The sequence below is a fragment of the Anas acuta genome, chromosome 7, assembly GCF_963932015.1.
Source record: "Anas acuta chromosome 7, bAnaAcu1.1, whole genome shotgun sequence".
In the NCBI taxonomy this organism is placed as follows: domain Eukaryota; kingdom Metazoa; phylum Chordata; class Aves; order Anseriformes; family Anatidae; genus Anas; species Anas acuta.
The window spans coordinates 14,215,973-14,238,771 of NC_088985.1; the positions used below are offsets into that span (position 1 = coordinate 14,215,973).

At 37.9% G+C, this 22,799-nt stretch overlaps 2 protein-coding genes across 5 annotated transcripts in view; one reads left to right on the plus strand and one right to left on the minus strand.

Annotated features, from left to right (window-relative positions):
- Nucleotides 1-428: 428 nt before the first annotated feature.
- On the minus strand, nucleotides 429-6,215 carry RPS24 (ribosomal protein S24). 2 transcript variants are annotated; one of them, XM_068689378.1, is made up of 7 exons: nucleotides 6,123-6,215; nucleotides 5,343-5,408; nucleotides 4,781-4,990; nucleotides 4,190-4,300; nucleotides 3,302-3,319; nucleotides 1,389-1,424; nucleotides 429-519 (listed from the first exon to the last, which is right to left on the minus strand). In XM_068689378.1, the coding sequence occupies exons 1-5, from the start codon at nucleotides 6,123-6,125 to the stop codon at nucleotides 3,314-3,316; spliced, it is 396 nt and encodes a 131-aa protein (XP_068545479.1). In that variant the 5' UTR covers nucleotides 6,126-6,215; the 3' UTR covers nucleotides 429-519; nucleotides 1,389-1,424; nucleotides 3,302-3,313. The 2 variants fall into 2 exon arrangements, with proteins under 2 accessions (XP_068545479.1, XP_068545480.1); XM_068689379.1 differs by lacking the exon at nucleotides 3,302-3,319.
- A 98-nt stretch (nucleotides 6,216-6,313) lies between these two features.
- POLR3A (RNA polymerase III subunit A) overlaps nucleotides 6,314-22,799 on the plus strand; it is a 35,216-nt gene continuing 18,730 nt past the window's right edge. For all 3 annotated transcript variants that reach the window (XM_068689374.1, XM_068689375.1, XM_068689377.1), the window contains exons 1-18: nucleotides 6,314-6,566; nucleotides 6,702-6,837; nucleotides 7,378-7,515; nucleotides 8,336-8,507; nucleotides 9,040-9,194; nucleotides 10,086-10,325; nucleotides 11,255-11,417; nucleotides 11,601-11,737; nucleotides 12,292-12,395; nucleotides 13,439-13,580; nucleotides 14,077-14,217; nucleotides 15,166-15,235; nucleotides 15,901-16,028; nucleotides 17,464-17,602; nucleotides 19,599-19,763; nucleotides 20,033-20,205; nucleotides 21,376-21,487; nucleotides 22,619-22,737. In XM_068689374.1, the coding sequence (XP_068545475.1) occupies nucleotides 6,523-6,566; nucleotides 6,702-6,837; nucleotides 7,378-7,515; nucleotides 8,336-8,507; nucleotides 9,040-9,194; nucleotides 10,086-10,325; nucleotides 11,255-11,417; nucleotides 11,601-11,737; nucleotides 12,292-12,395; nucleotides 13,439-13,580; nucleotides 14,077-14,217; nucleotides 15,166-15,235; nucleotides 15,901-16,028; nucleotides 17,464-17,602; nucleotides 19,599-19,763; nucleotides 20,033-20,205; nucleotides 21,376-21,487; nucleotides 22,619-22,737 (2,478 nt within the window). In that variant the 5' untranslated portion in view covers nucleotides 6,314-6,522. The remainder of the gene's footprint in view (nucleotides 6,567-6,701; nucleotides 6,838-7,377; nucleotides 7,516-8,335; nucleotides 8,508-9,039; nucleotides 9,195-10,085; nucleotides 10,326-11,254; nucleotides 11,418-11,600; nucleotides 11,738-12,291; nucleotides 12,396-13,438; nucleotides 13,581-14,076; nucleotides 14,218-15,165; nucleotides 15,236-15,900; nucleotides 16,029-17,463; nucleotides 17,603-19,598; nucleotides 19,764-20,032; nucleotides 20,206-21,375; nucleotides 21,488-22,618; nucleotides 22,738-22,799) is intronic.

Genomic DNA, 22,799 nt, shown 5'->3' on the forward strand with positions numbered 1-22,799 from the left:
CCGGAGCCTGTCTTGACAACGCAGGAACCAAAGACTAGTTATACTGGAGTCCTTCAGTAGCTAAAACCTCAGCTGTAAAATATGCAGCTCTGAATCTCTCTGCTGACATGTTTTTCCACTCTCTTCAGCTGTACTCTGCAGGTCTATAAAAGCAGTCAAGCACACCATAAAAGGACTCTGCAAAATACAACCTGAACAATAGATGACAAAGCATGTCTACCTCCATTGAGTTAACACTGACTGCTTGGAATGTCTTTAAAACTACTATCTATAGAAAGCTTGAATTCATACTTCGGATCGATACTCAAAACAAGAGCTGTTTAATTATGAAAAGATTTTAATATAGTGCAAATAGTGCACCAATCTTGAATTTCTCAAGCTTTACAAACCAGTAGTTGTAAAATTAAAACCAAATGGCAAACCAGCAATTGACTGACATAGTTTATTTGATGTTACAACCAGACGAGCAGCTTCTCTCCAGAATAATTGTTCCTGCACTTCTTCACAAAATCATGTAGTCTGTAAAGGAAAAGAAATATTAGTTCCACAAGAATAAAACATTTTTGTAGCCACATCACTATATGGCCTGAACAACTGGTTACCAAAGAAGCCAAGGCCAGGTGAACAACAATGCCTTTCTTAGAAGAATGCAAAGTACAGTGAAGTCTTGAACCATCATGGCAATGAGAGCCTAGATTACAGCATTTCTCTAGACAATCTCAACAACCTACAATTGCTTTGAAAGACACCTGCTTAAGACATTATACTCACTATCAGCTACTATCAACTCCCAGACAGTTAGTTAAAAATAAGCCATTCAGAATCATCTGCAGTAAAACCAGACTTTGGTCTGTAACTGCTACTGCCCACAACATATCCAATTCACTTATGTTTCTGCAGCAAAGATAGAAAAATGTAGTCAGAAGCTTATTCAAAATGGCATCAGGATTGTTTAGAGGGCATTTACTTGAACTATGAGCAAGAAAACGAAGTTAGCACCAAAATACAAGTCATGCAACTTTGACCTATTTAAGACAATACAAACCTACCCTACCCTTAGCATACTGAGACTATTGAAAAACAGAAATGCTTCACAATAAGACCAACCAGTAAGATCTTTTAACAACAGTAAATCTGAGCTTAGTCTGAGCCATTACTTCAGTTTATCTACTTATCAGGTATCTTATGCAAGTTACAAATTATCAGCTCACTAGTAAGCACAACAGTGAATTTTAAATATTTAAGTCTCCCTTAGTCTTCAACTCTTGCACTACCTTCTGTATCAGTGCAAGTACCATGCTCTTTGCATAAATAAACATTGAATCTATATCATGGTCAGACTACAGGCCACTGAATGTGTACTCTTACAAAGCATTCCAAAGTCATACCTGTTGTCCATTTTCCATCTTAGGTATGTGCAGTTACTGAAAAAGAAAAAAGCATTATTTGGTAAGAGAATAGTTTTAATCAAGGTCCTACCACTGTAGAAGAAACAGAAGAGAACACAGACAATATATTTTTTTCAATTGCTACAGAGCAATGTGATAGGAAAACCTTGAAGTCTACACTACTGTGGAAGCTAAGGACTTAGATTTCATGCATTCCCTCAAACTTAACATCAGATCTAACAATAGTTGTTTACAGCTCAACTAACTCTCATGATACAATTGCATGCTCAATTATACCTCCAAGACAGAAGGCCTTTATTTGCCTATCTATTCACATTACTGTTTAATCATGCTTGAGAAATACTTGTTTGAAAGACTTGCATCTCAAAAGCTGTCGATAACATTTGTGCAGTAGCAACATGAAAAGACATGGGTTTTTACTCTCCTAACTACAGACTTTCCTGAAGAAATGTAATAATCAAGTCCCTGAACACTTCTGAGATAAACAATTGTCACAGATCATGTAGGTGGACAATAAAACCTATTTCAGGATTTCTTTCAAAACTGCAGATAGCTGTTAAAAAGCATGTTGAACCATGCCACACCGTTATGTTCAAACATGTGTTTTTCAAGACAAAGCTTTAGGGCAGGAGTGTATTCTGCAAGCTTTTTTCTGTGATATAGCACAGAACTCTTCCCAGCCAGGTTTTCCAAAAGGCATGCTGATTAGTCTTCAGTTTATGCTTAATGCAAAGACACGAAGGTTAACAAAACTGGTGAAGAAGATCTAAACTATGTAGTCATAAACTAAACTATCATTTTAGAGGACATTCAAAAAACTTCAACCAAAACACAATTGTCTTACTATTGAGAATGCACGCTACTTTGACAAGTACTTGAAAAACAAGTCAAGTGAACTAGACTCTAGGGAACCTGCTTTGACAGAGGGGTTGGACCCAATCATCTCTTGAGGTCCCTTCCATCCCCTACAATTCTGTTAAGTCACACGCTGTGTAATTATCTCAACACAACCGTGTCTTTTTTTCTAAAATGCTTATCAACTTTAAGAAAATTTAGATGAAACAGACAATTTTAATTGAAGTGACAGTTACTTAACCATTCTGTATTAACACTCAGTAACAGCCACATTCAAGCACCAAAATTCTTGAAGGGACTGAAGTCACTCACATTACTGTTACCAATGCAACTCTGCACGACTCCCTTAACATTATGAAGATGGTGCTCTTACACTGTTATGCTGTAAATGAATCTACAACTTTGCTATTGAAACAGCACTGAAGCAGAAGTGGTAAAAGGTTCCAAATAGCTAGCCCTCACCCTGTTGTTAGCCACAACACTGATTTATCGTATCTAATGATATGTATCTATAAGAATTTCAGTTACAGAGGAAGAATTTCTCAGAACAGCTGCTGTGATTTCTGTCTTAGCTTCCAATATCACAGGCTAATAGTTAGCAGTTTAATGCTGACAATTGTATAGTTTACAACCACTGTCTTAAACACATTAAGCTGTGACGTGACTTAAGTTTTCATAAAAATACACAACTACTTTTGTGTAAAGGTCAAGTTACACATGCAATTGCACTGTACTACTTTGAACCAGAACCTGTAGTGTTTTGAACCAATGCCTCAAGTCAATACATCTGCTTTCTTCTCAATGGGAATTCCTTATTTCTGTGGTATTTTGCTATTTTTGAGCATCTCCTTTGCTATTAGCCAAATTTTACTTTTAAGTCACACAGAATAAAAATTATTATGCAGTCATCTGAACCTTTACAGGACAGACATTTCAAGTAAACACGTATGCATGCAAGGCAGTACAGTGCTTCCATTTCAGGAGATATCCAAGTGTTTCAGTGATTCAGTCACCACATCCATGCTCATTTCCAGTACCTGCTAGATACTTCATTTCTGATGAAGAGTCCCAAGAAAGTAGAAAAAAGCAAAAGTGAAGATTACTTAAGTTCGAGATGTTAAGCAACTTAGCAGCTACAAAGCTAAGCATCAACACCCATCACCCTCTCCTCCCTCATTAAAATACTGTTGCAAAATCTACCTAGCTGCACAAGCCTACTCAGTATTTTCCCAAGTGCAGAACTCAGCAAAGGAAGGTGACAGGTCTTCACAGCCAGGCTACTACATAGCTTTGGTGGTTTTGGTTGTTTCATGATAAATGAATTCAGTCTCCCTCCAAGCTGCATAACTTTTAAGTTTGTATCAATTTCCAGCCATAGCACAGGAAGCTCCCAGCAGGAAGAGAGCCCCCAGTTTTCCCAATCAGACCCTCAGAACCAATTTAAAGCAGCCCTTCTACCTTGTTACTAATTACACAGAGTCCTTACCACCCACAACACTACATATGCTTAACACGATTTCTAACAGAACACTACCTTGGCAGAGTAAGTATTAGATATTTATGCAGTCTGAGTAACAAGAGTTAAGAAGAACATCTAATTTGTATACTGAATGACTGAATTATGATATTAAAGCAACATGGTTAGATTTAAGAAAGTTTAACTTCAGTCAAGTGATGTAGGAAACAGTAATCTAAGAAGCATGGTTTCTTGGTGTATCAGTTAAGCTGCAGCAGTGATGAGCAAAACTAAGCTACTGAGCTGGTAAGAAGCTCTATGTGACCACACAGATTACCTTCTATTATCCAGTAGAACAGGTAAAAAAAAAAAAAAATGGAAGAAAGACAAAGTTATTCTGTTGAAAACTTTCTACTTGACATTTCAGAAGTAACATACACAGTCCAGCTTACAGATCATCTCATCCTACCTTCTTGCCAGCACCGACGCTAGCCTTGGCTGTGCCTCTGACTTTCTTCATTCTGTTCTTACGTTCCTTCCGCTGTTTCCTGGAAGTCTTTTTCTTTTCATACAAACCATGCTATTAAAAAACAAAGTTGTATTTTACATCTGTTCTCTGATACTAACTTCCAAAATGAAGTTTTCATGTTTTGAGCTAAACCAATTGTACTATTCCCGGAACTTTCAAATACTGTTTGAACCTGAAATACTAAATAGCTAGAAACTTCAGTAGCTGACACAAAAGAACAAGCACTAATATCTTATAAGTATCAGTCCTCTCTCATGCCTCTTTAAGATCTTTAGTAGCAATTAGTTGACTTATTACCTTATCTCAGGAATAACAATGCTCAAGCCTCATATAATAGGTTTTAAGAAAAGCAACCTACTTTGCATTTGCAAAAGATAATCTATACAGTACTTTTAACATAATTTACAGAACACTAAATTCCCCATATATACCAGTACTTCCACCAACTGTAGTTTTTATACATGTAAATGAACCACTGAACATTTGAAAGCCATTCCAATTGTTTTCTTTTTACTGGAAAACAAAACCTACCCTGGCAAGCCTGTGCTTTGGTTCATTTTTCTTTGCATAGTCCAGGGAATCATAGATCATGCCAAAACCTGTTGTCTTGCCACCACCAAAGTGAGTTCTGAAGCCAAATACAAAAATCACATCAGGGGTTGTCTTGTACATTTTTGCCAACTTTTCCCTGATTTCTGTTTTGGGGACGGTGGCCTTCCCAGGATGAAGAACATCAATCACCTAAAAAGAAATTAACAGGTTGTTATAAAAACAAAAAACAGTCAATATCCAGTACAACAGCCACATGCTACACTTTCACAAGCTTTAAACTTGAGCTAATTCACCTTAGCAACACAAAGTATTACTGATTTAATACAGAAGCGTTCCTAGCAGCTTCCTGCTTATAATGACAGGCCAGCTCACTGCTTTAGCATCAAGATTTACCTTCAATGCACATGAAGACATTTAAATGCACAAGCTCTTACACAGTGACAGCCAAAACAATTTCCAGGGCCCCTTACTTGTAACCATTAAAAGAACACCTGTAGCCCAGAACCAACAAAAAAATAAAGGCATTTTTCAGTATTTTTACCATCTGCTTGCGCTGAAGCAGTCTGTTTGTCATGAATTTCCTGGTTCTGATGGTCACCGTGTCATTCTGCAAAATGAAGTATGAAGAAGTGAAACAAAATCCTAGTTTTATCCAAAATTACAAGCCTAACAAATATATAAATAATATACAGTAAAGAAACTGTCACTAGTCTGTCATGAGATAACTTCAAACTCACAAACGTGACTTCACCTGCGTGTCCTCACAAGCACTCTGGTCCTAGGTTGTGGAAAACACCTCAGAGGAGCACACTGAATGAACTCCAGTTTGCAACCAACACAGCAGCATCCCTGCCCCCGCTGTCCTAACACACCGAAATGGTTTTTAATGAAAGACGTGGACGGCGAGCCCAAGTGCTATAGTAACACACAGACAGTTACAGGAGGAGCTATAGGGTCTGCCTCACTAGGCTTCTCCGAACAGCCAGGAGCCCACCCAGCAGCACAGCACGCTGCACCCCCCTCAGGGGCCTGAACCTGTGCGGCACTACCCCAGCAGCAGGACCTGCGGCCTCTACGTCCCGGCAGAAGCCAGGCGACACCGCGGGGACACCCTCACAGCGCAGGGACCCGGCTCCCTCCCGCCAGCTCCCGCTGCCAGGCCGCAGCAGCCCCGCCGGCCGGCACAGCCGCTGCGCGCACCCCGTCCCCCCCATACCCGCCCGCCCCTCTCGGGCCGAGCCCCCCCGGCCGCGCCGTGCCCCCCGGAGCCCCCTCAGCGCGGGGATGGCGGCGCGGCGGGCGGATGGCGCGGGCCCCTCACCATGATGGCGGCTGGCGAGCAGGCGGCTAGCACGAAGAGGAAGGGGCGGCGCGCCTCGGCCCGGCATAAGGCGGCGGGGCCTGGGCAAGGGGCGGAGCTGCACCGGGGGTGTTCGGCCCAGCGCCGGAGCCGGGGGGAGGCGGCCGGGGCTGCGGGGGGGTTGCGCTTGGGCTCGGGGAGGAGTCGCCGTGCTTCGGGTCAGGTCCCGCAGCGGGTTCAGTCGCTGCCCGGCTGTGCCCGCTCGTCCCTCGGAGGGAGTTTGGGCACCGGCTCGCTACCGGCGTCCCGCGGGAGGCCGCACGGCCGGCCCGGCGTGGGGCGGTGCTCGGTGCCGGGCTCCGTGCCGTGCTCCGTGCCTGCCGCCGGCCCGCGGGGCCGCGCCGCCACCGGCACCGCCACCATGGTGAAGGAGCAGTTCCGAGAGAGCGACGTCGCCAAGAAGATGTGAGAGGGGCTGAGGGGGCTCGGCCGGGGCCGGGGGCGGTGGGGAGCGGGACGGGGGTGGGTGTGGAGGAGGAGGAGGAGGAGGTGGTGTCGGTGTCCCCCGGTTCGCACTCAGCCCCGTGTCCCCCCTGCCAGAAGCCACATCTGCTTTGGGATGAAGTCCCCCGAGGAGATGCGGCAGCAAGCGCACATCCAGGTGGTCAGCAAGAACCTGTACAGCCAGGACAACCACCACGCCCCGCTGCAGTACGGCGTGCTCGACCACCGCATGGTGAGAGGCTTCTCCTTCTTCCTTAAAAAAACGCCCTCTTCGTAGAGTTGCTCAAAATTGTTAAAATAACGTGAGATAACTGAAGTACACCGTTCATTCAAAATACGTGCGTATGTGTCTCCGATCGCACCAGCTGTCAGTCGCTGTGCCGGCTGCTCTCTGTGTGGTTTGAGAAAGTTCCACAAAGCATCCTGAGGGGCAGGAGGTGAGTTTGTGCTGCCTGACTGTCAGAGGCCCAGAGATGGTCATCTGCAAAGCATCATGCTGGAGATCAGTGGGCTGTAGATAGCTGGCAATAGCTGGATAAGCTAGTATCACTGTTATCAGGATGGCCAGTGTGTGAAAAACGTTTTTACTTCTTAAGGGTTAGGCCAAATGTAGCGCTACTGACAGGCTTCTAATGCTAGAAAAAAAACACCTAAGTACTGAGGGTCTGCTGTCAGGATAGCTACTAGCTTAAAAACTGTTGCATCTTCTGTATGTTTAGCTCATTATAGCTATAAATTTCTATTATCAGCATGTATTTCTTTTTTTTCACAGGGAACCAGTGAAAAAGACCGCCCCTGTGAAACCTGTGGAAAAAACCTAGCTGATTGTTTGGGACATTATGGGTACATTGACTTAGAACTGCCCTGTTTTCATGTTGGATACTTCAAAGCTGTGATAGGCATCTTACAGGTAAACATAATTATGATTTGTTATCAATATCTAGGCTACAGAAATGAAATTATTAGAATCACGGAATAAGTTAGGTTGGAAAAGGCCCATAAGATCATCAAGTCCAACCATCACCTAACACTGCCAAGTCCATGACTAAACCACGTCCCTAAGCATCACATCCACACGTCTCTTAAATACCTCCACCACTTCCCTTGGCCAATGCCTAACCACTCTTTCCATGAATAAATTATTCCTGACATCTAATCTAAACCTTCCCTGGTGCAACTTGTGTCCTATTGCTTGTCACCTAAGAGAAGAGACCGATATCCTCCTTGCTGCAACTTCCTCTCAGATTAGTAAAGATTGCTTTAAAGACATTAGTTTAGAAGACAAGAATAAGGTTGTATTATACGTTTTTTTGGATCTTGTGTTTTTTAAAGTACCTGTGTTTAAGTATCACTCTTAGTAATATAAAGACATCAATTTTATTTTGTGAACTCAGATTCATTAATCCATTATCTTTCTATAGTAGTTTGACCTAAGTGTAGGCAACGTAACTTAACTTTTAGAACATTCTAATAAAACTAAGCTCTGTTTACTTTTTATGGATTGTTCAGGTCCTGCAGAACTTACGTAAGAGTTTACCTTATTGCCTGTATTATTTTCCCCTTGTCCTTTTTTTTTGTGTGTGTGTTACACTATGAGAATTTGTCTTTCAACCAAGACTGCTGTATTTCAATGAAAACGTGCATACTATTGAAGAACCTGGGTTCTAATAGCTGTTACAATTCTCCATGGCTGCATTAAACAACTGTGTTTATGTGTGTTTATATTAAAGATGATCTGCAAAACCTGTTGCCGTATCATGTTGTCAGTGGAAGAAAAAAAACAGTTTTTGGATTACCTGAAGCGACCAGGCCTTACGTATCTTCAGAAGAGAGGGCTAAAGAAGAAAGTGTCTGAAAAGTGCCGAAAGAAAAACACTTGTCCTTACTGTGGTGCCTTTAATGGTGAGTAGTTAGTGATAGTTAGCTGCTGTGATGGTTTTTACCTTGGTGGCTGTGGTAGGCATCAAAATCTCAAATACTCATTCTATAGGTAATGGGTATTTTCTCTGGCCTTTCTTAAAAAACACATAGTTGCATTCTTAATGCCAAGCACAGGCTTATTCACTTCTCATGTATGTGGATATGAACGTTGGCCTAGTAACTTATTTTGTTTTATGTATCTCTTCATGGCAGTGAACAATATTTAATACTTGAATAATGGCAAAAAAGTCTCGATCAACCATATACGTATATATATATATAAATGAAATATTGGAACCTTTAGACAGCGATCAGTACCTTAACATGGAAGACTAATTTTGATTGAACTTCATGTAGACTTTACTTTTGAACTTCATTTGTCATAATTCTGTGACATTATTCTTCATAAGATTAAATATGTTTGTCGTTCTCTGGGAGGGTAACTGATTTTGGAACAATTACTTAGTTGTTTTAAGTTTTTAAAAATTAAAAAACAACATTTATTTGCTTGCAGGAACTGTGAAGAAGTGTGGTTTGTTGAAAATAATACATGAAAAATATAAGACCAATAAGAAAGTGGTAGATCCTGTGGTATCCACTTTTCTCCAGTCCTTTGAAACTGCCATAGAACATAACAAAGAAGTAGAATCCTTATTGGGAAGAGCTCAGGTGAATTTTGTTACAACTTGAATTTTTTGCTAGTTTTTGTGTGTGAAATTAAACTCTTCAAAGGTTTTCAGTGTAGCATCTTAAGGTGGTCCAGTAGTTCTGGATACCAAGACACATGAAGCATGTTTGCCATATTGTTAGCATTGTAATAACATTAACTTGGCAAACAATGAGCAGCTTTGTTTATTAGATATGTACTTTTCTATTTGTAAAGAAGGGAGATGCTCTTGGTGTATGAAACTTCAAGAAGCAAGAAAAAGTGTAGGCCCATAGAAATAGCACGTTTACATGTGGGTTTACTGTAACTCTGAGATTATTGCAATACACAGAGATATCTTCTTTGAAAGAACTTAGTATTGAGGAGGAAAGAGGAGGCTTAATAAGCTTTTTTGTTTCATCCAGCTTTGCACTGTGTGTGGTTGTGTTTCCTTCTTTTCTTAGGAAGATGGAAAGATTTCAGGGTAGATACATGAACAGAAAAAGGAATGAGCATTTTGAAGTTCTTATGCTGCATCAGTAGCTGTTTCAGAAGAGAAAAAAAGTTTTTGTATTTATTTATTTAAAAAAAAAACACTAGAAAGTATTGTAATTCATGTAAGTTTCTACTAATGAAATGAGAGAAAATATATTTTAAGTTTGTTGTAATGTTTATTATATTATTTTGACAAGGAGCTATGAAATACTGCTTCAAAAAAGTAGCATAAGTAGGTACAAGGCAAAACATATAAGTTAAAATGAGGGAAGATAGACACCGAGAAAACATACCAAGTATATGAGACAATCAAAAGTTGGAGTAAATAATCAGAATAATCAGTAAATGAGGGGAGGAAGGAAGGGTTGAAAGTTGTTACTTGATGGCTTAATCGTGACATTTTCTGATGGATTTTGTAGGAAAATTTGAATCCGTTAGTAGTATTGAACCTCTTTAAAAGAATCCCAGCAGAAGATATCCCTCTGCTTCTAATGAACCCAGAAGCAGGTAAGCCTTCAGATTTAATCCTCACACGACTCTTAGTGCCACCACTGTGTATCAGACCCTCTGTTGTGAGCGACTTGAAGTCTGGCACCAACGAAGACGACTTGACAATGAAACTGACAGAGATCATTTTCCTCAATGATGTAATAAAAAAGGTGAGTCATTCTTCAAGCTCTCCGAGACTGTTGCCTTCAAAAATATTTGATTAGAATTTAGTAGAGGAAGTGGTTGTATTTATCTAGTTGTTCCCAGGCTTATCAAGCATTCTGTACTGTACTGCTGTGCTGTTTGGAATTTTACTGAAAGAAATTAAGTTGCTCCAAATGGAGCTGGCTATCTGGCTGCTCGCATTGTAGGACTTGCTGAATATCTATCTACAGGAGCCCATAGGAGAAGACTTTTTCATTTGAGTTCTTGTCTGTAAACTTCCCCCCACCACCACCACAGTCTATCACTATAACATTTTTGAGAGTTCGCTTACAATGAAAACATTATACTATACCTAAAGGGTTATTTTCTTTTGCGCATGCCATAATTTTCTTTACCACATTTTTATTCTTTCTTTATTCTGTCACTCTTGTTCTTAAGAAACAAGGTTCCATTAATACGGTTATCGAACTGATAGAAAAGCATTTGACGATTTATTATTTGTTTAGAGGAACAGCTCTACCAGACTATTTTTTTTTTTTGCAGGATTTTCAAAACTGGGCTTTTGCCAAGAAAACAAAATCAAATGAGCAGTAACTCCCATGACTGAAGAATGATTAAATTCTGGTGATTTTCCTGGCTGTGGAATAATATTAGCTTAACTTCACTGGCTTGGGAAAAAAATAGCAATTTAAACAAATGCATATTTTTGTGAGTGGTGATGCTAGTCATAAGCAATTAGGTTTTCTGTTGGGTTCTCTTGTGAACAGCGTTATGCTATAGTAATGTAAAGTAATTGTGCCTTTTTCATTTCTATGACTATGAAGGATTTTTAACATTATTTTCCAAAGAAGTGTTCAATATCAGAAAAAAACACCTTGACTAGTTTAGTCTATTGCTATGCTTATTTTCTGAACTGGGTGACTATTTTGTTTAGCACAGGATATCAGGAGCCAAAACACAGATGATAATGGAAGACTGGGACTTCCTTCAGTTGCAGTGTGCCCTGTACATTAACAGTGAGCTCTCGGGAATTCCTCTGAACATGGCACCTAAAAAATGGACCAGAGGTTTTGTTCAAAGACTTAAGGGAAAGCAAGGTTTGTCTAGAAAGCTATTTTTAATGAAGTCACAACTATTTGATATTCCAAAGCACGTCTTTGTTACCATTGTGTTGTGCTACTGTGATGCATATTGAAAGGTGTTCTAATGTGTTCTCTTAGCAGACAGCATTTTGAAATCAACTTTCTCTAAAAGAGTTTTTCACTTGCTGTTTTTTTTAGGTCGTTTTAGAGGCAATCTGTCTGGAAAGCGAGTGGATTTCTCTGGCAGAACAGTCATTTCCCCAGATCCTAATTTAAGAATAGATGAAGTAGCAGTGCCTATTCATGTTGCTAAAATATTAACTTTTCCTGAAAAGGTGGGTAGTGTAGAACCAAAACTTCTGTACTCTTTTGTTTTTTAAACATATATCGGTTTTGTCCTTCATGGTCTGTCTGTAAGAGGGAGTAAATGTATGGTTTATATGTTCAGCATGTCATTCAATGATGTTTTGCCAGTTCTGTTGCTGCTGGTAAGTGAAGCTTGTAGTATCAGATATATACAAATACTGTGAAAGCATATGGGGTAAGGAGTGACACACACATCAAGAGAGAATGGTTCAGCTTGCTGTTGTTTAAACTTTTATATAGCTTCATATGTTCATTGGTGTAACTGTCTAAGGAATGGTTGTGTGTTTTTTTCAATTTCTGAATTTACTTCCCAGATTTCTTAATGTAATTTCACTGTGATGTTGTGCTCTAAAACAGGCTTAAACTTTCCTCCTCTATTTCCTCCTGCCTGTTCCTTTCAGCAGCTGAGGCTGTGAGGGGAATTTTCAGTTGAGCCTAAAATTTGAAAACACAGAACACGAGCAAAAACAAGAGGTCTTGAAACATGTTTTGCTTGTTCCTGATTGAAATCTTTATGCAACAGGTTAACAAAGCAAATATTAATTTTATGAGGAAACTTGTCCGGAATGGTCCTGATGTTCATCCTGGAGCCAACTTCATCCAGCAAAGGCACACACAGATGAAAAGGTACCTGTCATTAATGATTCACTTTTCATCTCTCCTCACCAACTCATTCTTACTGTTGTATGAAATCTGTAATATCTACAAGGGTTACAATGGATCTTAATTTTTAGCATTTTTCATAAAAGGCAGTAACAAAAATCATCACCTAAAAAGAACTCACACACTAAACCTTAGGAGATTATATGTTGGATTTAAATATCAAGTGCACATAATAAGGATAGTGAACTGCAATTAGGTTTCTTTATGACTGAGTGTCTTTTAGTTAGAATAGAGGCTAAGATACTGTAGATAATATAGGAACTGGAATGAGACGTGCATTTTGGGTCATATTGACAGGTGACGAATGGAGGCAGACAATATTGGTCACTTTGTGCTGGCCTTTTTTATGGGAGGACTAATCTGCAATCAGTCTATGGATATTGACTTCTTGTGGAGAGTGATGTTTTACATGGGCAGATAGTGATATGACAAAGGGGAACGGTTTTTAACTAAAAAAAGGGTGTTGGGGGGGGGTTATATTTGATGTGAGGAGGAAAGTCTTTGCTATGAGGGTGGTGAGGCAGTAGAACAGGTTGCACAGAGCAGCTGTTGATGCCCCATTCCTGGAATTGTTCATGACCAGGTTGGATGAGGGCCTAGGTAAACTGATGTAGTGGGAGGTGTGCCTGTCCACGGATGGGGAATTGGAAGTAGATTAGCTTTAGGGTTGCTTCCAACCTAAGCCATACTATGATATACAACATAATTGTCTGTGACTGAAATGGCCTATTTTCCATGATGCAATTGAAACAAATACTTTGTATGGATTAGCTTTTTTCTTAGTTCCTGTAGTAATAACTATAGTTTTAAGTAACATTAAAAATCTGTTCGTTATTTAAAATAGCAACAAGACTGATGTTTAATGATGCGATCAACACCAGTTTTGGCTTTTAGTCATTGTAGTACAAATGCTCCAATGTTCAATGGAGGAACTTGCCTTATAAACAAGGGATTTATTTTTAGTTGTCTTTATGTCTTTTGACTCCATTGTCATGTGTTACTATAAGATTTTTGAAATATGGAAACCGAGAGAAGATGGCCCAGGAGCTGAAGTTTGGTGATATCGTGGAGCGACATCTTATAGATGGTGATATAGTCCTGTTCAACCGACAACCTTCTCTTCATAAGCTGAGCATCATGGCTCACATTGTAAGTGCACACAGTCTAGCAGACAGGTAATACATCATGTGAACATTAGGTGGCCTACCTTTGCTGCTGTTTGAAATAAACAGCTTCTTCTCTAACTGCAGGGACAAACATGAATGAGGTGTTGTTTGCATGGGAATTAATGTGTAACTGTGTAACTATGCAGCCTGGACGATTCTGTGAATAGCCATGAGTGAACAGATAGTATCTGTTCCTGTGTAAGGATTTAATTTTTGCAGAGTTGATGTGGTCTTTACAAAGCATATGGTGTTCTGTGCTTTGTGTAAATATTTCTTTTAATGCAACTTAGGTACATTTGTGTAATATAATCCAAGTCTGTTTTCTGACTGAGTTGAATCCTATGATCAGAAATTTTCATTTATGTCTAATAAGAGAAAGTATAAAGCCTACAAGGAAGCATTCGGGCATGTTTTTTCATCTGTTAGCATGCTTGATTGCATGTGCATCACTTTTTTTTTCCCCCTTCTTCTGTTTACAGGCTAGAGTAAAACCTCATAGGACATTCAGATTTAATGAATGTGTCTGTACGCCATACAATGCAGACTTCGATGGAGATGAGATGAACCTTCACCTTCCTCAGACAGAAGAAGCAAAAGCAGAAGCACTTGTTTTAATGGGGGTATGCAGGTCAAGTTGGTGTTGAGTTAGGCCATGCCTTGTAGTACTTATGTTGCATGTGAAATCTGAAATAATCATTAAGATCCCTGGGTATGGATAGTATGTAGCTGTGAAGCTACCTGAAATCATGCAGAAGGGAATTCAGAATAACTAGGGCTGTTAGCCTTATAGGTAGTCTAATAGATATGTATTTAGCATTCCTAGAAAATCCAGAACTTTTAAGTAAGTACATGTCATCAGTATAGTTCTATTTGGCTACTGTTAACAACTGCTACCAAGATAGGGTGGCTGTTACTGAACAGGTGCGTGTTCTGGTCTGACAGCCTGCAATTTCAGGATTATGGTTAAACTGGAAATGAGGCAGCAATAGTGTGCTTGTACTGGAAAAATGAAGTGCATGATCTAGGTTTCTGTGGGCCTGCAAATAGTTCAGGCAAAGCTGTGGCAGCCATGTGCTGCCCAGGTGGGGATCTGGGGATAAGTAACTGGAGCAGTAATTAGTATGACTGGGAACTCATACTAATTACCCTGATTTTATTAACCAATCTCTTTACTGTAGATTGATGTCTGAGGAGAACAATTTTAGTTGATGAATGTGATCCACGTTAAAACATACTGGTTTTAATATTTAGTGCATGTGAGTGATATATTTTAAAAATATTCAGGAGTGAAGTGGCTACCTACTTTGACCTCAGTGTCAGATTTAATTGCTGATCCTGACAAAGCCTAGTAGTATTATGCAAGAGACTGAAAAGTGACTTTGCCTCTTGGTTCTTAGTTAAGTTTCCAAAGAATTCAAATAGATGCAAGATCCTCAGTAGCTAGGCTTAGCTACAATCAGAAGAAGAAGGTTTTGTTACCATTGCTAACAAAACTGTCTTAAACAATAGGTTTACCGCTGAACAAGTGTGTGTCTTCAAGTGTGTAATTTTTGTCTTATGTCTTACAGACTAAAGCAAACTTGGTAACACCAAGAAATGGAGAACCTCTCATTGCTGCTATTCAAGATTTCCTTACAGGTATGTACGTAAACTTGATTTAGAGCTGTGTGATTTAACAGTTCTTTAAGAATCACTTCCCTCTTCTTTATAATTTTTCTCTACTAATTTAAAAGTTTCTCCTTTCAGAAGTCAAATTGACAGTATGAGAGTAAGGCCATTGTCAGTCTGAAATATAATGATGTTCTTCAGATTTCTTCTGATACTGTCAACCTTTGTAGGTGCAATTTTTAATAGCTTTGCATATGTTCTGAAATCTTTTCTTTGATTTCAAAAGTAGATATTTCATGTCTTCATGTGCATTATGTAATGTGAACTCCTTATAATTATGGGAGAGGATTTGAACTCATTATCCTAAAATGAGTTTTAACCAATAGTAAGTACTTTAAAGTTTACTTATCTATTTGAGAAAAGTCCAGTGAATATTGAGAAAGTGTAAAAAAAGGAATACGAAGGCTTTATTTTTGACCTATGGGATAGTGTGTGAAAGAGAACAGATTGTAGCAATGCACTGTCTTTGTGCATTTTTGGAAGTTTCGTGGTATTTTGCAGAGTAAGTATCAGAATCAAATTAAGTTAGTAGTATCAGAATCAAATTATTAGTAATGAATAGTATTAAACATAGCTTTTAAATATATTTTAATATTTATAATAGCTTTTGCATTTAATCGCGTTTTACATTCTAGGTGCCTATCTTCTTACACTAAAAGATACCTTTTTTGATCGAGCCAAAGCCTGTCAAATCATTGCTTCTATCCTGGTTGGCAAGGATGAAAAAATTAAAGTTCGTCTTCCACCTCCAGCAATTTTGAAGGTGTGTCAAACTAATTTTAAACATTACAAAGACTTACCATCTGTTCTCTTGACCCATGTTGATGTTCTCAGCCGAGAGACAGTCGTTGTGTCTTCTGGTGTTTGTTTTGTATTATATTTGATACTCTAAGGCATGAAGTGCAAAAATCAGAATTCAAGTTGTTTGATGGTTCCTGAGACTGAACAGAGTCAACCTTGCATAGTATGGTCCAGATACAGGAATCCATTGTGGTTCAAACAGTTTGGCTATTGTCCTGTTACTGCCTACTCCAAGACCACCTCTTGATGGTCATACAGCAGACAAACCTAGCATGGGGCTAGGTTGAGAAACTGTTGTTCCTAGGGTGTGCTGAAGTAGTGTTAAAATGCTCAGCAGTTCTAGGTTTCAATATCCCAACTGTAGGTGGTGTCAAACCTGAGTGATAGTATATTTTAACTGTTAACCTGTCACTGTGTTGAAGATTAAAGAGAATGAGCACTATGTGATTTGTTACATCATGTACACAAAAAAGTATTGTTAAGGGCTGAATATCTGTGTATCAGTTAGAAACTTGGAAAAGACGTGTAGTGTCATGTATTAGAATGGATTAGAGTCTATTAAGCCTTCCTTCAAATATACTTAAGGGAACCTCTATTTGATTAATCTTATATATAAGGCAAATACTCATTTAGAGAGAATTTGGTACATTTTCTAACTTGTTAAGTAGTCATTAAGTATTCATACATACGTTCTTATAGTCGATGGATAGTTTTAAAACTGTTATATGTGTAATATTAAGGGAACTTCCTGAATTATTCAGAAAGAGAAACTAAAATTTGAATGAATAATAATAACAATAGTAACGTAAAGCAAGTTCAGAGTATTTAGCAATGATATTTAATGTAAACTTTATGAATTTATATGAACTTTTTGATAACAAGGAGTACTTTTTCTTTGACTGCTTCTGTCATTCCAAATAAGTAAATTTAGCACTGGATGTGACAGTTACTTCTGTTTAACTACAGGTGAGTGAAGTACATAGTTGTATGAATGTTGAGCCTCCTAAAAATTTAAATAGGAAGCATTATATAAAGAATTAAATATAAATGTGGCACCATACTTGGGAAATGAAATAAATGTGGCATTGTATTTTTTTTAAATTTTCTAATCAGGAAGGGAAACATGACAAAGGGAGAAATAGTATGTTTCAGTAAATTCATGCACATACCTTTATGTAAAGGAGAGCCATTTGTGAATCAGGTCTTATATATTTTCGAAAATGCATAATACTTCTGTATTCATAATAATGCTATTATGGACTGCCACAAGTATAGTTCAGTATAGAAAGATTACATATTAAAAACAAAATTTTACAATTCAATTCCTGCTTGCTGGTTTTACTGCTGTTGTATCATAAACTCTGTAACCCTATTTCTTGTCCTTTTGTTTTCCTAAGCCTGTAACACTCTGGACAGGAAAGCAGGTTTTCAGCCTCATTCTCAAACCCAGTGATGACTGTCCTGTGAAAGCGAATCTGCGAACCAAGGGCAAACAGTATTGTGGCAAAGGGGAAGACCTGTGTTACAATGATTCTTGTGAGTGACACTTTTAAAGCTCTGTTTTAGAAGCCTTCAGCAAAACTGTAGATACTGTTTTGTTGAGTTCATTGTTGAGCTTACTGGAAGAATTAAAGAACTGCCTTGCATTAGTATTCTCGAAATGGAAAAAAATGCATTATTTTTTTCTCAAAAGTTGAAGTCATGCTGAACATCAAAGAAAAGACTTAAGCGTTTTGTAATAAAATTTCTGTTATGTGATGTTAGGCTTATTATGATACTGAAGTATTTAAAGGTAAGAAAGATAAGAAAAGCCAAGAAGCTTAGGAAGTGATTATGTGGATGGCATATGGGAAAAAAATTAAATATCTCAAGTAGGGTAGTGATGCAATGATTATAAATCAAACAGTGAAAGGAGTTAGGAAATAAAGGACAGGAAGATAAGGATCTTTTGGAGGTCAGACCATTTGCCATTTGGGGAAGTTGGAGTGGCAAATGGCATGCACAGCATCAGGGTTGAGGAGGCTGTAGGAGATGAGCAAGGCTTCTCCAATTAATCATTTAACATTATGTAGTAACAGTTGAAAGAGAACTTGAGCGGGTGGGATTAGCTCATCTCCTTGCAGATCATGAAATTGAGCTTAGGAACATAGTTGCGTAGGGAGGAAGCATCAGTTTATAGTAACTCAGGCATGCAATGGTGATGTGAGAAAGAATTCCCATTGAGGACTTGGATACACTCCACACCAGATTCTGAGATTTGTTTGTTAGACAGGATCACTCTGTGGTTGTCAAGTTGGCTATAAACATGAAGATACTATTTTTTTCAGCCTGAGAGAATGTAGGGTGAAAGGCAACAAAACAATCCATCTTATTCTCTTGTGTGAACATACACCTTTGTCTTTCCTCTGCATCCTTTCTGTTCTAGGAGGTATAGGTTGAATTCCGGTTTTTCGTGTTTGAGAGTAACACGTGCTGCGGAAAACCTTTGAATGGCTCTGTTTAGTTCTCTGAAAAAACTCGGTTCCTAAAGCTAATTAGCTAACACTAATTCTATTCAAAAATTGTGCAAATTCTCTGAAGTTTCAAGAAATCCTATTACCATTTTGTAGTAAGTGGTAAAGACCATGGACTTGCAGTTCAAGATGAGTATTTAAATTGGTATTGAAAATACTGAGTGTAGAGTATCATACGCATACATTTAGAGTGTTCTGCAGAAAATGATTTAAATTGGATCTATCTTCATATATAAGTTCTTTGAAAGATGAATGATGAAGTTAAGAATTAACGTATATTGTATGGTTTGCATACCAAATATGTCTAAATTTTATGTGCAGAAGATACTTTTCTAACTGCATAAAGGCTGAAAGTCACAAGGAAGATTCAGTGCCTGAAATGGAAGGTTGGTGATGAAGCAAAAGGAGGTTGTCGAAAAGAGGCATTATGTACAGGCCACAGGGCTAAAGTCAGGATGGATGTCTTTATAATATGCTTCCACTTTGAGACATCTGCTTCCACTATGTCTTTTAAATTTAAACTGTGCTTCCAGAGGTGAAATGATTATCAGAATCTTTGAACAAAGAGAACTGTAGCTTAGTTTCTGAAGTTTTGTTGGTGTGATAAAAAATAAATAAATCAAGAACTGTCATTTGCTATGCACAACAGAGGACTTTATTTCTGGACAGATAAGATTAAAACCTTGATTTTGATTAAGGAAGCTAAGTTTAGCATTTTATTATTTATTTTGTCTTTAATGAAAAAGATTATTCAGAAGTTTCTCAGAAGTCTTAAAAATAGATACAGTTGCACTTCTAAGGAGGAAAAGTAATACATAAATGTTTGCTTTTCTGGGTAAAATTAGTTAGTAGATAGTCCGCTTAAACATTTCTACAGAAATGGTAAATAGCTATCTTTTTTTTGTCCTTCTTTTTTGGTCAGCAATGCATTTATTTACAAACCTGCTCCATAACTGATCACAAGAGTTTAGGTAACATTTTAGAAAAAATATGAATTGTTTTTCCTTTTCTACTTGTAGATGTCACAATTCAAAACAGTGAGTTAATGAGTGGCAGCATGGACAAAGGAACCTTAGGTTCTGGATCCAAGAACAATATCTTTTACATCTTGCTGAGAGACTGGGGACAGGTAGAAGCTGCAGATGCCATGTCACGACTAGCCAGGCTTGCTCCTGTCTATCTGTGTAAGTAACACTGAAGTAAATTTCCTTGTGAAATAGTATCCTAAAGCAGATTAAAAAAAAACAAACAACAATAAAGCAAGAATTTTGCTTCAAATACAATGTATCACATTTAAAAATCAAGGAAACAAACAAAAACACTACAAGCCAAGCAGCTGAAACTGACAAATGGTGAAACAGCTGATGTTTACAAATTATAACGTTTCTTGATTTTCATTTCTACTTTATTCTGTCAGATTGAGTTGATCCTATAATCCTTTGTTTTATGACAGCTAATCGTGGCTTTTCAATTGGAATTGGTGATGTCACACCAGGTCAGGGCCTGCTAAAAGCTAAGTATGAACTCCTGAATGCTGGCTATAAGAAATGTGATGAGTATATTGAAGCTCTGAATACTGGAAAACTACAGCAGCAGCCTGGTTGTACTGCAGAAGAGACACTAGAGGTAAACATTTTAAATGGAATCACTGTGTATATATATATATATATATAGTAGAAAGTTCATGAATATATGCACATAGTTTGTAAAGCTCAAAGGTGTCTACTGAAACTTCAAAATACGAGCAAGTAGGGCCCTTATATACACAACTTTAGTTGTCTGTCTCTTCTCTTAGATGCATACAGGCATCTCTATGTTAAATGCTAGCTAAATAGTTAACAGCTGGGATCCTCCCACCCCACTGGAAGTATGGAAGTGACATAGAATAAAATTACACAGGTAATTGAAACAGAGTTAATTCCATGTACCCATGTGTAGTAAGTTAGTTAAGAACACTAACAGCAATGAATCTAGTTCAGTAAAAAGTACTCTTAGTTACACTTCTGTTTTTTGTGTGTTTTTTTTTTCTTTTTACTAATGAGGGCAAAGGTTGAGTGTACTTTGGTTACTTTTTTTTTTTTTTTTTTTGGTGGTTAGTTGGTTTTCTTTGAAAACTTTGATAGAGAGCAATGAATGTTGCCCAAAAACATATGGACAGGCTCTTAATGAAGTCAACTGAAAAATATCCTCTTCATTGCCTTTAATGGTTTTAGATGTTTGTTCTATTGGCTATCAATGTCTGTTTTTTGTCTTTTAAAAAGTAGAAAGGAAGTATAAAAGGGAAAGGGAGGGGTAGAAAATCCTATGCTGTGCTTTAACTGCCACAGTTGTCTAGTCTGCAGTTGTACTCTGCCTGAACAAAGTTTTGCCATGTTTTTCACTGTTCTTCTGAGATGCCTATGGTTTTTGATATTACTGTTTTCTTAAAAATTGAAGATACTGGCAATGTATAATTTAAGTCCAAAATTACTTTTTTTGTGGCAATCTTTCACATTGAACAGTGAAAAGCTCAGTTCAACATTTGGTTTAATTAGCTTAAGCTGGTGCTGCTAGCAAAAGAGGTTGTAATGTCCCCAGGTACCCATGTCTTAGCCCAACAAAGAATTATTGTGCAGCAAAATAGAGAATTACATGAGTTAAGTTACAACGTACTTTACCCAAAGAAACATCTAACCTTCTCTTAATTCTGCTTTGAAGTTCCTATTGATTACTGACAGTATTGTGAGCAAGTGATAGCATATTGTTTGTGTATGGTATTTTTAACTAATATCACATCTATGTTTTCTTGGATTTCAGGCTTTGATCCTTAAAGAACTCTCAGTTATCAGAGATCATGCTGGCAGTGCCTGTCTCAGAGAACTCGACAAGAGCAATAGTCCCCTTATTATGGCTCTCTGTGGTTCTAAAGGTATCCGAGCTTTGGAATTAGTTTGCTCATTCCATCTTTTTTCTCAGAGTTACTTGTTCTGTCTTTATAGCTTGTTTTATACAGACAGTTGTGCAAGTACTAAATTCACATTATATGAATTCAAAGTGACTCCTCAACAAATAGAGTTTGGCTCTAGTTAACTGAAAGCAAGTTTTTCATTTCTTTTTACTGTACTGTTAAAGTACTTTTTATTGCATCTTTAATGTCTTGGTACAAGTTGAAAAGCATCCTCTGAGAACTTTAAATGTTCTTAAAATATTGATCTTGAATTAGTTCATCAGCATAGAGACATCAGTTGCACTTCCCATTTCAATTATCTGTATCATACACAAAAATCATCCAGAAATGTTTCTTTAAGAATTGGAAATCATAAAGCCTTTTCACTGTTTCCCTTCTAAAGGATATCCTATATTTGTTTTATACTCAAATTCTGGTCTGAGTTTTCCTTTGTTCTTTGTAAGATTTTGAAGAAACTGCTTAACTCTGTTTCTGTCTAGAAATTGTGGAAAGCCTCAGGGTGGCATGAGACTACTGCATTTTGAAGACATTCTTCAAAGTCTTACAGAGATACTGAAATCTAAAAAGAAGGCTATATCAAATGTATAATTTGGGAATGTGGGAGTCATCTTTTGCAAAAAATGTTCAGCAAATAAGTCTTCATAACTAGTGACTTAATTCTCTAAGGCTTAATTTGTTGTAGGAATCTTGGTAGACACTGAAACCTTGATTATAAAAAAAAATTTAAATATGCTTGTTGAAAAAATTGTGAAGCAAAACATATAGGTTAAGATCATGGGATTTATAAACCACAACCCATAATAAAAATTAGGATAATAGAAGGCCCATAGTAAAATAGTGGTGGCATGAATGTCTGTGACTTAAAAAATAAAAAGGGTTTTTAGCTACATGGATAACTAGTTTAGTTACTGCATAAATACTGATACGAACAGAACAACAAATATAATTTTTTTTTTTTTTTAACTGATGCAATTTTAAATGCATTTTTGAAGAATTACTAAACTAACAGATAATCATAGAACTGAAGACAAGTGAGTCGTCAGAGGAATGCTGATATTCCTCATCACTCAATTTTTTTTTCTTCCCTTTCAGGCTCCTTCATTAACATATCCCAGATGATTGCATGTGTAGGTCAACAGGCTATCAGTGGGTCCCGAGTTCCTGATGGATTTGAGAACAGGTCCTTGCCTCATTTTGAGAAGCATTCTAAGGTAATTGCATATGCTTACAGTCCAATGGAAAGAGAAGTGAGACAAGTTGAACCGTTTTGAGA

Bases quoted from the DNA above. Each gene is read 5' to 3' on its own strand.
- RPS24 (XM_068689378.1), bottom strand. The intron at 4,991-5,342 runs GTAAAAATACTG...ATTTCTTTTTAG, and splicing joins TGCTTCAGCGCAAGCAGATG to GTGATTGATGTTCTTCATCC. The intron at 4,301-4,780 runs GTAGGTTTTGTT...GTTTTTTAATAG, and splicing joins CAAAGCACAGGCTTGCCAGG to CATGGTTTGTATGAAAAGAA.